The sequence below is a fragment of the Pteropus alecto genome, unplaced genomic scaffold (genome assembly GCF_000325575.1).
Source record: "Pteropus alecto unplaced genomic scaffold, ASM32557v1 scaffold87, whole genome shotgun sequence".
NCBI classification, from domain to species: domain Eukaryota; kingdom Metazoa; phylum Chordata; class Mammalia; order Chiroptera; family Pteropodidae; genus Pteropus; species Pteropus alecto.
Genome location: NW_006443225.1, coordinates 18,797,231 through 18,812,348, shown reverse-complemented (window position 1 = coordinate 18,812,348; position 15,118 = coordinate 18,797,231). Strand labels below are relative to the sequence as shown.

At 48.6% G+C, this 15,118-nt stretch overlaps 1 protein-coding gene across 11 annotated transcripts in view; it reads left to right on the top strand.

Annotated features, from left to right (window-relative positions):
* Positions 1-15,118, top strand: part of TPD52 (tumor protein D52) — a 40,024-nt gene that overhangs the window by 8,325 nt on the left and 16,581 nt on the right. For 7 of the 11 annotated variants that reach the window (XM_025041150.1, XM_025041152.1, XM_025041151.1 and 4 more), the window contains exon 2: positions 11,147-11,262. In XM_025041150.1, coding sequence (XP_024896918.1) covers positions 11,147-11,262 — 116 coding nt within the window. Of the gene's footprint in view, positions 1-952; positions 1,061-11,146; positions 11,263-15,118 lie in introns of all 11 variants that reach the window. The other 4 variants (XM_025041142.1, XM_025041143.1, XM_025041144.1 and 1 more) reach the window with 1 other exon arrangement.

Below are 15,118 nucleotides of genomic sequence, written 5' to 3'. Positions count from 1 at the left end.
TTTCAAACAGATTGAAAGATGGCTTATCAAATATGTAGCATGTATGTGTGTATACGATGGGGACTCGGATTTTAAAGGTGGTGTTGCTTATTTGCGTGTTCGCATTCTTCTGATCACTTTGAGTTCACTGAGCTGATAAATAGAAAAAAAAGGGGGGTGCGGGGATCTTAAGGCCTTTGTTTCCGGTCAGTTATGTAATTTACAAAGAGCCTTAAGCGCCGGCAGCACTGCCGACCTTCCCAGGCCTGCTGGTGGAGGTGGTCCCGGGTTTTACTGCGGATTGGTCAGAGCGACTGCAGAGCGCCCAGGCCGGAGGGTGTTTAAGCAGGCGGCTCGGAGTGGCTGTCTCTGGTCAGCCCGTCATGCGTGCCGGCTCGAGGATGTTTGCAGGCCAGGAGCTGCTGTCGGGAGGACCTGGGTTTGCACAAGGCTGGAAGCAGCCGCAGCCACCATCCCGGCCAACACTTGGAGACGGTGAAATGACCTCGCCTGTGACTTGCCAGAGGAGGAAGCAGCTTTTCCTAGAAGTGAATTTTTTCCTTATTGATGAAGAATAGGTCACATTTTGCTCTTTGTAAGCTTAAAAAGTAGGAAGTTTATAATTAAAAAAACTCCACCGTGGGAAAGGGCACAGCATGGAGCCTGGTTACTGGTGTTGGCTGTGGGCTTATGACTCCTCTCCTGGATTGTTTGCAGTCGGGGTGTAGTTTTGATTTCCAGGAAGGGAAAGCATTGGAGATAGCAGGTCAGAGCTGGTCTCTAGACGTTGGGGGCTGGTCGGCCGCAGCCAGGTGTCTGCTGGGGTGGCCGGAGTGCAGGGAGGCCCTGGCCTTTGCTGTCCTTCCCCTGCCTCTGGGGCCACCCCGGACCTCTGTCATGGCGTGGATCTTCCTCTGTCCCTGGTCCCTAAGAGGACGACGTCCTCCATCCTGACTCTGAATCCTGTGTGCAGGGAAAGCTTCAAGAACACCACGCACAGTAGGTGAGTTGGAGCTCAACGACAGCAAAGCCCAAGTGACGAGGGGCCACGGAAGCCAGGGCCACACGTACCTGACCCCAGGTAGAGCTTGGCGATCAGCGCGCGGGCTCGGGGTCCCGGGAGGGCTTCCGGGGCTCGTTTCCGACCTCGTGCCCTCCCCTCGCGTCCACGATTCACCTCTCCCCGTCCCAGTTCCTAGTATCAGCCTGCGGGAGCCTGGGCTCTGGGATTGAAAACAGAATTATAAAAGAGCAGGCGAACAACAAAAACCACACGCTGGCCCCCATCGTGCTCACACGCAGGAGTTCGCTTTAATTGGAAAAAAAGTGTGGGGGCGGGGGAGAGCCGTAGAACAAACAAACCACCGCACGGGGATCCTCCATACGGACGTGAAAGTGGGGATCCCCATCCAGATATTCGGTCCCCGGGACCCCTCAGGGCACGAGAAGCCTATTAATCTGTGTGACCACCAGGCACGGGGTGCACCTGCAATGGCCGCTGTGTCTTCTGTGTGCTCACCCTCCTCGTGTTCCTCTGTCGGAGCTCTCGGGACAGAAGACACCATAAATTTATTTAAAAGTTCCCGTGGCTTTTGGCCAGCATGCATCTTCTTGATCAGCAGGCGAGCCGTGTGCAGAAAAAGACCGACGTTAGAAGGAACCCTCCTCAGACAGTTCGGGAACACTGACCTGAAACACACGTTCTTCGATATTTACCCAAAGCGCCGTCGTGGGGCCCATGAGGAAACAGTGACATTCGATTCAGGAGCAGAACGGTTGTAAGAGGCCGTGTGAGTGGTGGACGGATGACGGCCCGCGGCTAGAACAGAACGAGGTCTTTGTTTAGGAGCCTTTAAACCCTTCTGGTGCCACCAAGCACGTTCGGAAACGCCTCAGGCTTCTTGACACCCGGCCCTCGTCGGGGCACGTGGACGCCTTCCCATGCGCGATGCTCTCTGATGCTTTGTGCTGACCCATTGGTCCTTCTCAGAATGCCCAGTGGCGCTGCGGAATGGGTTCCACGGCCCCCAGTTCGAAAAACACCGATTTCTAGTCAGTTCCAGACTCTGGATTATAAGCTCCGTGAGGCATGTCAGTCTTTTGTGCTTTTCCCCAGGACCTGGAATAGCGCTTGGCGTTTGTGGCTCTATATTTGGTGAATGATGGATGGATGGATGAATGGATGAGTGGGTGGACGGATGGACAGATGGATGAAAAGGAACTGACAAGGACTAGCCCCCGAACCTCAAAGCTCAGGCCGAAGGTGGGACTGGTCCTTCTGTCTCAGTTCTCAAGCCAGTGGGTGGGTGTGTTTTCTTTGTTTTTTTTTGTTTTTTTTTGTTTTTTTTAGATCACATTATTTCGGCCTCTTTGGTGCTGGATATTGTAGGACAGGTTCATCATTCGAGGCGTCACCTTTCCTTTGGTCAAGTGTTTTTCTGCGGGGCAGCTGTTGGTTCTTTACATGCTGTGTGAACCTGAACGTCTCACCCCGTGTCTGCAGCAGGCGGTCGGCCCAGGTGTTTCAAAGGACAGTGCCAGGTGTCCTTTGGGGCGTTTTCTCTTCCGTCACGTGATCACCTACAAGGGTAGCCTCCCAACCAGTATTTACATAGACTCGCTCCTCCTCCTAAGAATTTTCTGGTGTACAGACGGATGCAGGCCTGGTTTATAAAAAACCGTGGGTTAGTTCTTGTGATTTCAGGAAGTAGGAGCCGTTTAAAAAGCTGACCTTTTAGTTTTGTCACATTGAAACTCTGAAAACGCTGAAAAAACGAAGCTGAAATCCCTTAGCTCCGAGTCCTCCTCATTCCGTTTTATTACCCTTTTTGATTTCCACTGTGTCGTTCTCACTTCTTTTTAGGGAAGTGGCGGTCACTTCTCGAAAGTCTTTCATGACTATAGAGGTCGTTAAGTAGCCAACGTATCTGTGGTTTGCTAAGTAAAAAGCAGAGCAGAATTAAAGAAACGTAGGCCCTCCTTATTCCTAGAGAGGAAATTTAAGGATGGAGGTGACTTCCGCCCTGGGGATCCCCCGTCTCTCCATGGCTGACCTTTCACCTCTCTGGAGCACGCCCGGCCGGCGGGTGGGGTCGCCAGCCCCTTCCCCCCTCTGCTCAGTGCTGCCTGCCTCCCCTCCACAGCCCCTACGCTGCCAGTGGTCTCCTGGGTTCCTGGGTCTCTCCCAAACAGAGAGGGTCGCGTTCCCTCAGCTTTCTCGTTGCCTCGACTACAATTACTTGACCTATTTTTCTCTCCCACGCTCATTGCTCTCACCTTAGGCAAATCTGGGAAAATTACAGCCTCAAGAAATACTAAGTTTTCATGGCTCGGCTACCGAATCTCTTGCTTCTGGAGGTAATACGTGTCAGACAGATGTTCCCGTACATCCGTGATTTTCAACCTGGGGCAGTTTCACCCCCCTCCGGGCATTCGGCCCCTTCACGAGCTGTCGTTGGGATGATTTTGGTGGTCACAGCCGGGTGGGGAAGGCACTGCCCCTGCATGAGTGGGTGGATGCCACGTGGGAGGACGCACGGGACAGCCCCACCACGGAGCACCGGCTCACAGTGGGCGTCATGCTGTGGTTGAGAAGCCCTGTCTTAGGGAAGTCTTCTATTTTTAGTCACTTTGGTGTGGGGACCTCCAAATGTCCCTCCTGCCTCTCCTGGGATTTTGTGACATTTGGGAACACGGAGCACGGAGAGCGGGAGCTCTGAACGCAGGCTCGTCAGGGGGAAATGCCTTTATCTCACGATCTTTTTTTTGACATTACCACTAAAGATATTTTGAACTATATGTTTTATCTTTCTCTGTGTGTCTCCACGTTTGAAAAAGAGGGCCCGTATTTCCTCTCGTTTGTGCTTAAATAAAACACTCCTTAGAGGCTGAAGTTTCTCATTCCTACTGTGGTCTTAAAGCTATCGTTGCCTCTTTGAAGACTTTGTGAGAAAGGTGGATCCAGTTTTATTTTCTAGGAAAGCTTCTAGGGCTTGATTATAACTCCAACGAATCAGTCTTCCCTAGCCCCTGGCTTTTCTCGGGGTTGGCTGATGTCATATTTGTCCCGTAAGATCTTCCGTGCCCCACCTGGACCACCGCGGTGCAGGGGACCGTGTACACTCCTCTGGGACGTGGAGGTAGATGACCTGCTCTGAACATAATAAACTTCGGGAGGAGTGTGGGACAGAAGTAGCATTGCTTTAGAAAAGCGGCATTTTATATATTTCTAAATAGACCTTCGAAGGTGAAAGCAGCAAAGCGAGAATAAAATATACCAATAAAGCTCAGGACGCAAGGCCGACGGCCCGGGGTGGGGGATGGGGGGCGGAGCTCTCGACGGCGAAGGTGGGGGTGCGAGGCTCTCATCTTCGCCTCCAGCTCAGCTGCGCCCCCTGCCATTCGCGTATTCAGAGAGCGTGGCCGAGCACCTGTGTGCCAGGTGAACGCAGCAGGTGCTGTACCTGGCTAAAGACGCAGGGTTGCCGCCCAGCGCGAGGCCGGGTGTGGCCCAGCCTCGTGGGCTCCGTGCTGAGCGCCGCCGACATCGCACGCAGGGTTCTCCGCCCGGAGCAGGGCCCGGCCGGGGCGGCCCGGGGAACCTCCCCGCGCGGCAGGGACTTCGCGTGGAGCGGTGGAGACGAATGGGACTTGGAAATAGGGGCGGGGTTTCAGAAAGAGAGGATAACACGCGCAAAGACAGAAAAGGGCGTGCGCTTTGGAAGGAGATGGCGGAGACGGTGATGCAACCCCGCGAAGGTAACTAACGCCGTCGCGTCGTTCCCTTAAAAGCGGTGGAGATGGCGAGTTTTGTTCTATGTTTTGCCACTGTAAAAAAATTAAATGGGCAAAAAGTAGATGGTTTTATTTTATTTTTTGAGTCAGTTCCTTAAAAATGAAAACACAAAAGCATGTCCCGGGGGTCGAGGCCAGTAGCAGGAGGTGGGCGGCCGGGTTCCAGAGGGTGCAGCAGAGAGTGAGCTGTATGGGGAGGTGGTGGCCACGGAAGGCTTTACCGCGAGGGACGGCCCTGGTCACGGTCAGGCTTGGAAGCTCACTCTGGTGGCAGGCGAGTGAATGGACCAGAGGGGACGGGGACCCTCAGAGAGCTTAAGGGGCAGGAGTCGAAGCCAGAGCCAGTGAGAGTCGGAACTAAGGCAGGGAGGTGGCTTTGCAGGTGGGGTGCAGTGTGGACCCCTGGGAGAGTGAGGGCAGCCACGTCTCAGGAGAAAGCCAGGCAGGGCGGGTGGGGGCACCAGAGGGGCGGAGAGGTCAGGCCAGGTCTGTGCTGGGCGCCTCCGGGGTGTCAGACGGGATCATGACCCAGAGCTGTCCTCATTGGAGGGGGCGGAGGCGGGCAGGGCGGGCAGGTGCCAGATGACAGGTGTTGAGGTGCCATGGAAAGCGGAAGCAGGTCTGCGAGCCGGGCTTCCGGTGGAGGGGAGAGGAGTTACTGGGGTGCCTCGTAGGGCATGGAGAAGTGGGGGTGACGATGAACCCCTGTGCGACATCTAATCTGCCTGCTCTTTGTGTTCATTATTCTTTAAAACGTTATTATAAAAGCCCAAGGGCCAAGTAGCATGGCCTTTTTTTTTTTCTTTTCTTTCTTTTTTTTTTAGCAGGTAATAGATTTGAGACTCAGAGTTGTAACCAAGTGCCACAAACCACAGACACTTCTTACACCTCCATCCGGAGGCTGGAAATCCCAGATCAAGGTGTCGGCAGGGCCATGCGCCTCTGACGCCCGGAGGGAGGTCCGTCCTCGGCCCTTCCTACCTCCTGGCGGTTGCTGGTGACCCTGGAGCTTTCTCGGCTCATGGCTGTGCCGCTTTAGTCTCTGTCCCGTCGTTACGTGGCGTCTCCGAGTCACCGTATCTCAGTATGGTTAGTGATGTGCTCCTCCCGGGGTCTCTGTGTTTAAGCGTCTTTCTTCCTCGAAGGACTCTAATCTAATGCGATGTCGTCGGAAACTTGATCACATCTGCAAAGACCCCTTTGGGAAGCCCCGGGGGTTAGGAAGTTGAATGTATCCTTTTGGGGGGACACACGCGAACCCACAATGCCATCTAATTTCAAAGCTCATGATTGGCTCTTTCAATTCTTTACAAAAAAAAAATCTGCCCACAGTTTCCTCATTTTTATACAATGAAGTGTGTTTGAATTAAATGATGCAAAATTCTTTTCGGACCTAAAATTGTATGACGATGGCAAAAAAAGTTTTTGGTTATAAAAATTGATGGTTATAGAACGTCTTGAGGGACCGTTCTTAATTGGATGAAAGGTCAAGATGAAGAAGTGACAGGAACACAGTGCCTTTGGGTGGCTGCTCCCACGTGGGGGGGCACGGGCTGCACCCACAGCACCCAGAGTGCTCACCAGACCTCCAGTCTCGGCTTCGTTGTCATCGTAGGTTCAAAATTTGTATCAAAAAGGCTTTGCTTCCTTCCCTGGTTGACATTTTTTGGCAGTGTGTGGCGAATAGGTGGCTTTACATGGGAACGCCAAGAGAAACTTAGTTCGAATAGACCCGTAACCAATAAATCAGTTCAAATAACACATTTGTTAACGTTTGCTCTGTTCTCCGCCCTGAGCGGAAGGACAGGGGTGTGACATCAGGACCGCGTGGTCCGGAGGTGGAGAGTGCTCAGGACAGAAAACTCACGTTCTTCCTCGTGTCCCCCACGTCGCTCACTCGTCACGTTTCCACGGAAGCCAGACCCTGAGAACTTCATCACCTCTAGTCACTAACGAGTCCCCTGAAGTCGAAGGATCGGATTTGATCAGTCTGAGACGTCACAGATTTTAAGAGGTTCCATTGTTTTGTGTTTCATTACGGGGGAAAAAATGGTTTCAAGATAAACTAGAAAAATGCTGTATTTCCACCTAAGATTTTAATTTTACATCCATTCACATTCTTTTAGATTTATTCAGATATATACGTTGACCACTCCTGTGCATACTTTTTAAAGAAAAATAAAGTTTTTCAGCAACATTTTCACATGCATTGTCTAAATTACCCGAGTTGTCTTTCAACTAGGAGGACCCATGTCTATTTTATCTGTTTATTTAATAAATCACAAAACGTCTGCGATGCAGCCTTTCTTAGGAGAGAAGTCTGAGGGACGAAGCGACCGATGCCCATTGTGCAGGAGGCACAGGTGACAACCAGCGGCACCATCAAGGACCACCCGCCTGGCTGGTTGTCCGACGCATCTCGAGTCCCGGATGTGAAATGTCAAAGAAAAAACTGTGTCTTAGGATCGATGGGACGGCCCTCCTGGCCTCCCCATCTTCTCCATCGCCCCTGGGCGGGGGGCCTCTCTCCTGGCACCCCACCTAGTGGCCTGTCTGTGGGCTCCAGGCTCTCCCCCACCCCCCTAAGACTCTCCAGGGGTATCTCATGCGTGGAACTGAAGACAGGTGGAGACCCGCTGTCACTGCTAGAAGAATTAGAGAGTGGCTCGGATGTTAATAACACAGAATGAATCATCACCACCAGATCCAGTCACCTGGGCCCGATCATGGCGCCTGTGACTGAAGCCAGGGAGTGCCGTGTGTCCCACGCCCTCAGGGGATCGGGCCTCTGCCCTCTGCCTCCAGCTCCTCTGCGATTCGCCCTCTGTCCTCGCTGCTCCCCGGAACTTCTCTAAGAAAAAAGAGTGTGTGCGGGAGCAGGCGTTTAGGGTCAGAAGGACCTGCGTTTGAATCTCACCTCTGTGACTGCACACGTCACTAACCGCGGAGGGCCTCGCTTTTCTGACAGAAATAAACACCACTCCTCGTCCGGTGTCGGTAAGGCTTCTGTTTTTCGTTATTATCTATCTTTTAGGAGATCACAAGGAAATCTCCCCTGCGGACGGGTGGATTCGACCTCAGTAAATATTAATCCTATTCTGTTCCCCTTCTCCATCTTTTGAAAACAGTTTTCGGTCAGATTCGGAGGAGGAACGTTAAAATTAATAATCGAATAATATTTTTTGGCTACAGTTTTAAGTACCCCGAAATGAAAGTGTTGTCATCTCTCAGCTTTCATGTCGTGAGTGAGAAGTTGACATCTTTCCTCCCAGAGCCAGACTCCACCTCTGCAGTAGATGAACACAGAGGAGCAGGCGGCCGACGTCCAGAAAGGTCTGCGGGGCACAGTTTGGATGCCCGGGCCTGGGGAAGCTGTCCGTTTGGACAAGATGGAGCAGTTGCTCTTGACCGAGACCCCCGGGTCCCTTTACCTGGTACAGAGTCTCATTTATGTCGCTTCTAGGTATCTTCCCGAGTCTGACCTTCAGCCCCTGCTCTTTGTTTGCGCTCCAGAAATCAGTGCCTCGAAGCATACGCTTTCAGACCGAACCGGTTTGTCTCGTTTCGAAATCCTAACTGTGTTTTCGGGCTGCTTAACTTCTGTACTCTTCAGCTTCCTCACCTGTCGGGAGTCGTGGTGACCCCCACCTGACAGACGTGTTGCACGTGAGCGATGCAGCGTACGTGGACCACTCAGCTCCAGGATGGGTATAAGTAGACACTCTGGAGGTGGCTGTGGTTATTACTGTTTTTCCTAAGCCATGACATGGTTTGCTGGGGATTTCAATATCTACCATTCTGTTCTTCCTGTGCTGTATTTTCCAATTTTTCCCCTCCAGTTGATTATCCTAAATCGAACCTCACCTTTAAATTATGATGTCGATGATTTGCTGCCACCTGCAGGCTAATATGGAAAAAACAGAACATGTGCTATGCTTTGATTCTGTCCATCTCGGGGTCATTGTGGAGGTCCCGAGGCCATCTGTGGGCACCCCTGTGATCCCCTTTTCTGAGACGTTTATTTTCCACAGTAATCTAAATACTCGAAAAGCATTAGAATCCCCTTAGATCCTTTTTGGAATCAGGCAGCTATGCATAAAGCATTATTAGTAATCAGATATTGCATTTTTCTTCTTAAGTAGATTTGCAAAATAGTGTTTATTAAAAAGCATGAAAGAGTCTGTTATTTGAGGCATGGTTCGGCACCTGAGTTTTGTTGCAGTGGTGGCGTTTTGGCGGGAAGGTCCTGTTCTACTTGGAGAGCCTGAGATTTGAGCAAAAGATGAAAAATAAAGTGTTTATAAGGCACTGTCTTACGGTCCTTCCTGTGTAGCCTGTATAATTGCTACATTTATACATTATAATTTTGTGATCGTCTCCCACACTCAGTCTCATACTCCTCACATAACCTGGCGTCGGGGGAGAAATTCGCAAGCACACGTGGGCTCTCCTCAGTGGTTTCCGATAGTACCTAGTACAGCCCCTTGTCCACGGTGTGACAGGGCTGGCGTTGGAGCCCAAGGCGCAGTGCCAGACAGCAGGTGACAGATGCAGCAAAGCCTGTGTGCTAAACTATGAGGTTGAATTTTGAATTTTGTCCTAAAAACAGCTTGGGGACCACTAAAGGATTTTCGGCTGCGGGGGGAAGAGGGGGTGACGTGATCGGATTTCTGTCATAGAAATTTCACTCGGGCAGTCTAGTCTGTTCGAAGCTACTTCCGAGGGCACGGGCAGAAGCAAGTCCTGTTTGGGCTTCACCACCGCTGACTGTACCTGCCACGTGTCGTCTCTGCAGTGGAAGAGAATCCTCTTCTGCTTGCCACTCCAGCCTGTGGTTTCATATTGTGCTATGTGTGTTATTTTAATGCCTTTAACGATTTCGTAGACACCTTTCAGGCAGGCACTGTTTCGGTACTGTTATGCTAGTAATTATCGTTATTAAGAATATTAATTGCCATCACGCAGTTAACATGTGATAGACTACGTACCAGTCGTCTCGGGCCTTTCATGCTGGCCACAGTGCTGGCTGCTTGTTGAGCAGCGTGATTATTCTTCCTTCTTCCTCTCTGCCTGGGTGTTAAGTCTGTCATCTGCCGCCTGGCATCTTGCTTTGGGCAGGTGGCACATAGCTGCTGTGGCTGAACTAGCATTTCTCAGAAATGGACGTGGGGGTGGGGAACAGCCGCGGTGGCTGTAATGCTCACTGGCATCTTCCCCTGGTCCCCTACATAAAAGCATCTGCTACTACGGGAGACTGGGAGCACACAGACCCGTGACGTGGCATGCGTGGCGGCACCGTGACCAGGCTAAGAAGCTCTTGGCTCAGGTGTAGGGTTTGGGGAGGGGGGCACCTAGAAGCTCGGTGATCAAGATAAAAATACGTTAATCTAATTTTCAAAAATTAAAAGCAGCGTAAGAAAATCTATGATGAGCAAAATACTAAAATTTTAAATAAAGGCAAGGAGTGGTGCTGTGCAAAGCCACTTTGGAGCCCGTGGCCAAAGGGCAGAGTAGCAGGACTGAGCCTGCCTGGTTAAAATGCTGGTATTCTGATCACCACGGATCCTTTGAATTAACTTTGATTTTGACAAACTGTTGCGTTAAAATAGTAAAAGAATTCACATCGAGAGTTTGGGTGGCCCCTGAAATCTTGCACCCGGGGTGTGGGGCTTGCTGGCCTCGCCCTGGCCCCGTGCATGGCTAGGTGAGCAGGAAATGGCCTGTGAGGTCGGTCTCCAGTAACGTGGAAAGCCTACGTGGGCATGGGCCACGTCTCTGAATACGCGCATTGGAATTTTTTAAGGGTATCTGGATGAAACATATATGTGGATTTAGGAAGGGGGAGGAGGAGGAGGTGTCTTCTGCATCTATTAACTCATGGAAAGAAACAATAAACTTCCTTTAGGCGTTGCATTTGCTCAGGGGTTCTCCCACAAGGAGGTCAGTAGCCATTGGGTTTGATGCCCAGGGGAATGGGGAGCGAGGGGGGAGCTGAAGACACTTATAGCCCCGCCCCCCAAGTGAACTGCTGCTCATGCCGATTGATTGACTGGCTCAGCATTTAAGGCCTTGCCGAGATCCCACGGCTGGTCTCAACTCTCCTGCTTTGCAGGGACTGTACAGTGACCGTGGACGTGAGGGAGCTGAGAGAATGTGGTGGTTTCTAAATTCAGAGTTTGGCAGAAGCTGAGCTGGTGGATTTTAGTGGTTCGCTCAGGCTTTGCTGTGGTCCTTACGGGGACCCAGGTCACTGGAAGGTGCAGAAGGATGATGCAGGGATCCGCCCTCGCTGGCTTGACCCTGGCCGGGGCAGTGGCGGATTTAACCGAGCTTTTGTAATGTTGACTTTTTTTTCTTTTTAATTCCCAACAAGATCCGCTGGGAACAGACCCAGTACCCGAGGCAGGTGAAGATGTTGCCGCCGCGATCAGTGCCACCGAGACCCTGTCAGAGGAGGAGCAGGAGGAGCTAAGGAGAGAACTTGCAAAGGTACAGGAGCCTTTTTTCCGGAATTCCCTGTTTTGCACTTAAAATATATCATCGTCTGTGTTTCTGTGCGGTAATGTCTTACAGTCACCTTTGAACACACACTCTTCCTCTCGAAATCGACCATTTTAAAGTGTACAGGTCAGTGAGTGGCATTTAGCACATTCATAATGTCGTGTAACTGTCACCTCGTCCCGAAACATCTCCAGCACCCCCCGCGGAGACCCGTGCTCGTTAAGCCGGCACCCCCCCCACCCCGGCACCTGCCTCTCCCTGGGCCCCGGGGTGCCAACAGCTCATCTGCTCTCTGTCACTGTGAGTTCACCTGTTCTGGATATGTCACATAAATAGAATCACACAACACGTGACCCTTTGTGTCTGGCTTTGTGCATGTGGCGTCATGTTTCCGAAGACTGTAGCGTGCACTGGCACCTCGCCGCTCTCGACGGCCAGTCCGCTGTGTGTATCCGCCGTGTTTCGCCAGCCGCTCACCCGTCGGTGGACACCTGCCTCGTTTCTTTTGACTGCTGCGGACACTGAGTGACGTTTGTGTAAAAGTACTTGGTTCAGTACCGATTTTCAGTCCCTTTGGCGGCGTTCCCAGACGCGGGATGGCTGTGTCCTCGTACGGTCATTCCATGTTTAACTGTCTGGGGAACCAGCAAGCCGTTTCCCACGGCAGGGACGCCATTTTACACGCCCGTCTGCAGGTCCCACATCCTCACCAGGATTTGTTTTCTGGCTTTTTGATTATAACTGTTCCAGTGAGTGCGAAATGAAATCTTGTGGTTTTGATTCGTCTTTTTCCCTAATGACCAATGGTGTTGAGCATCTTTTCATGTGCTTATTAGCCATTCGTATACCTTCTTTGGAGAAATATCTATTCAAGTCCTTTGCCCGGTTTCTTTAAAATTGCTTTTTTGGGGTTGTTTTTGGTGTATATGTAGTTGAGATATAAGAGCTCTTGATGTGATTTGCAAGTGTAAGATTTGCAAATGTTTTTTCCATTCCATACGCTGTCTTTTCTCTTTCTTCATAATGCCTTAATGCATACAAGTTTCACATTTTGATGCAGTCCAATTTATTTTTTCTTTGGTTGTTTGTGCTCTTGACGTTATATCTAGAACCCATTTCCAAAACCCAGGTCATAGACTTACCTCCATGTTTTCTTCTAAGACGTCTATCTCCTATATTTAAGTCTTTGATCCATTTTTGAGTTAATTTTTTATGTGCTTTGTGGTAGGGGTTCACCTTCATTCTTTTGCATGTGAACGTTTAGTTTTCCCAGCACCACTTGTTGAAGAGACTGTCCTTGTCAGAAATCAGCTGGCCATAGATGTAAGGGTTAATTTCTGGGCTCTCGGTTCTGTTACGGTCACCTGCGTGTCTGCCCTCATGAGAGCGTTATGACTGTCTTCATTGCTACAGCTTTGCAGTAAGTTTTTGAAATTGGCAAGTTTGAGTTCTTCACCTTTTTCTTATTTTTCAAAATTGTTTAGGGTCCCCGAAGTTCCATATGAATTTTAGTCTTCTTTTCTACCCACCCACCCACACACAAATGCCTTTGGAGTTTTTGATAGGGCTTTTATTGGGTCTGTGGATTGATTTGGGGGAGTATTGCCATCTTAACCATATTAAGTCTTCCAGTCTATGAACATAGAATGTCTTTCCATTTATTTAGGTCTTCTTTAATTTCGTTTAGCAACATTTTGAGTTTTTCGTGTATGTCTTATACTTCCTTAGTTACGTTTATTCCTAAGTATTTTATTCACTCTGATGTGATTATAAATGGAATCTTCTTCATTTACTTTTTAGACTTTTTTAATTGATATTATACAGAAATACAGCTACATTTGCATGTAAATCTTCTATCCTGCGGTTTTGCTAAATTTATTAGCTCTAATAGATTGTGGATTATTTAGAATTTTCTATGTATGCAGACTTGTCATCTGCAGTTAAAGATAATTTTACTCTTCCTTTTCATTTTAGATGTCTTTTATTTCGTTTTCTTGCCTATCGCTCTGGCTAAAACCTCCAAGAATGTGTTGAGTAGCAGTGGTAAAGGTGAGCATCCACATCTTTTCTGACTTGCGGGGGAAAAGCTCTCTCTTTCGCCACTGAATATGACGTGCGCTGTCAGCTTTTTATAAACGCACTTATTCACATCGAGGAAGTTTCCTTCTAGCCCGAATGTGTTCAGTGTTTTTATCACAAAAGAGTGTTGGATTTTGTCAAATGTTTTCCTGCGGTATTAAGATAATCACGTGCTTTTCTCTGTATCGAATCGATGCGGTGTACTACGTGGGTTGATTTTCGTAGATCGCATCACCCTTGCCTTCGAGGACAAACCCCACCTGGTCGTGCAATGCAGGGATACCTCGTTTTATCCCACTTCATCTTTTTTATTTATACATACGCTTCACAGACGTTGCGTTATTTTACAAATTGAAGGCGTGAGACTCTGTGCCCGCGAAAATATTGGGACTCGCTTTATTGCGGCGGTCTGGAACCAAACCCGCAGAATCGCTGAGGTGAGCCTCTGTAGCCCTTTGTCGATCTGCTGGATTCCATTTGCCAGGATCTTCTTGAATTTTTTTGCATCTATATTCATGAGAGAAATCGGCCTGCAGTTTTCGTTCCTTGTCTCATCTTTGTCCAATTTTTGAATCAAGGTAACGACTGGCCTTTTAGGATGAGTTAGAAGTATTTCATCTTCTCCTGTTTGTGGAAGAGTCCAAGAAGGATTGGCATTAACTTTTCTTTCAATGTTTGGTAAAATTCACCACTGAAGCCATCTGGTCTTAGACTTTTCTTTCTTGAGAGATTTTCAGTTACTGATTTAATCTCTTCACGTGTAGGTCTGTTCAGATTTTCTTTTCGTTCTTGAGTCACTTTTGATAATTTGTGTGTTTTTACAAAGTTCTTCGTTTCCTCTAGGTTATCTAGAGTGTTGGCATTTAGTTGTTTATAATCCTTTTTACGGCTGTGAGGTCAGTGGTAGTCCTGCCGCTTTCATTTCTGATTTTAGTTATTTGCATCTTCTCTCTTATTTTTTCTGTCTAGCTAAAGATTTGTCAATTTTATTGATATTTTTAAAGTTTTTGGTTTCCTTGATTCCTCTATTGATTTTCTATTCTCTATTTTTTTTTTTATCTTCACTCTGATCTTTATTATAGCCTTCTTTCTGTTAGCTTTGGGTTTAGTTTGCTTCCTTTTTCTAGTTCCTTAAGGTGTAATAGTAGGTTATTGACTTGAGATCTTTCTTTTTTTTAAATGTGGGCATTTGCAGCTGTAAACTTCCCTGCGAGCACCACGTTCGCTGCATCCCATGCGTCCTAATATGTTGTGTTTTTGTTCTCATTTGTCTCAAAGTACTTTTTAATTTCCTTTGTAATTTCTTTCTTAACCATTGGTAGTTTAAGGATATGCTCTTGAATTTTCATATATTTTGAATTTCCCAGTTTTCCTTTCGTTTCTGATTTCTAGTTTTCTTCCACCGAGGTTGGAGAAGATACTGTACATGATTTTAAATTTATCGAAACTTGATTTTTTTTTTTTGCCTGGAATATGCTTTATTCTGGAGAATGCTCCGTGTACATTAGAGAAGAACGTGTGTTCTGCTTTTTTGGGGTGAAGTGTTCTATATCTGTCTGTTAGATCTAGTTGGTTAGAGTGCTGTTCCAGTCCTCTCTTTCCTTATTGACTTTTTATCTGTTTGCTTTCTCCACTTCTTTACATAAGGTTTTATAAAGAAGGTGGGGATATGTTGGATAAGGCAGATTGGTGATAAACTCTATAAGGAGAATAAGAATTAAAAATATGGAATATTTAATGCACACCTAAGAGAAAAAATTTTTTT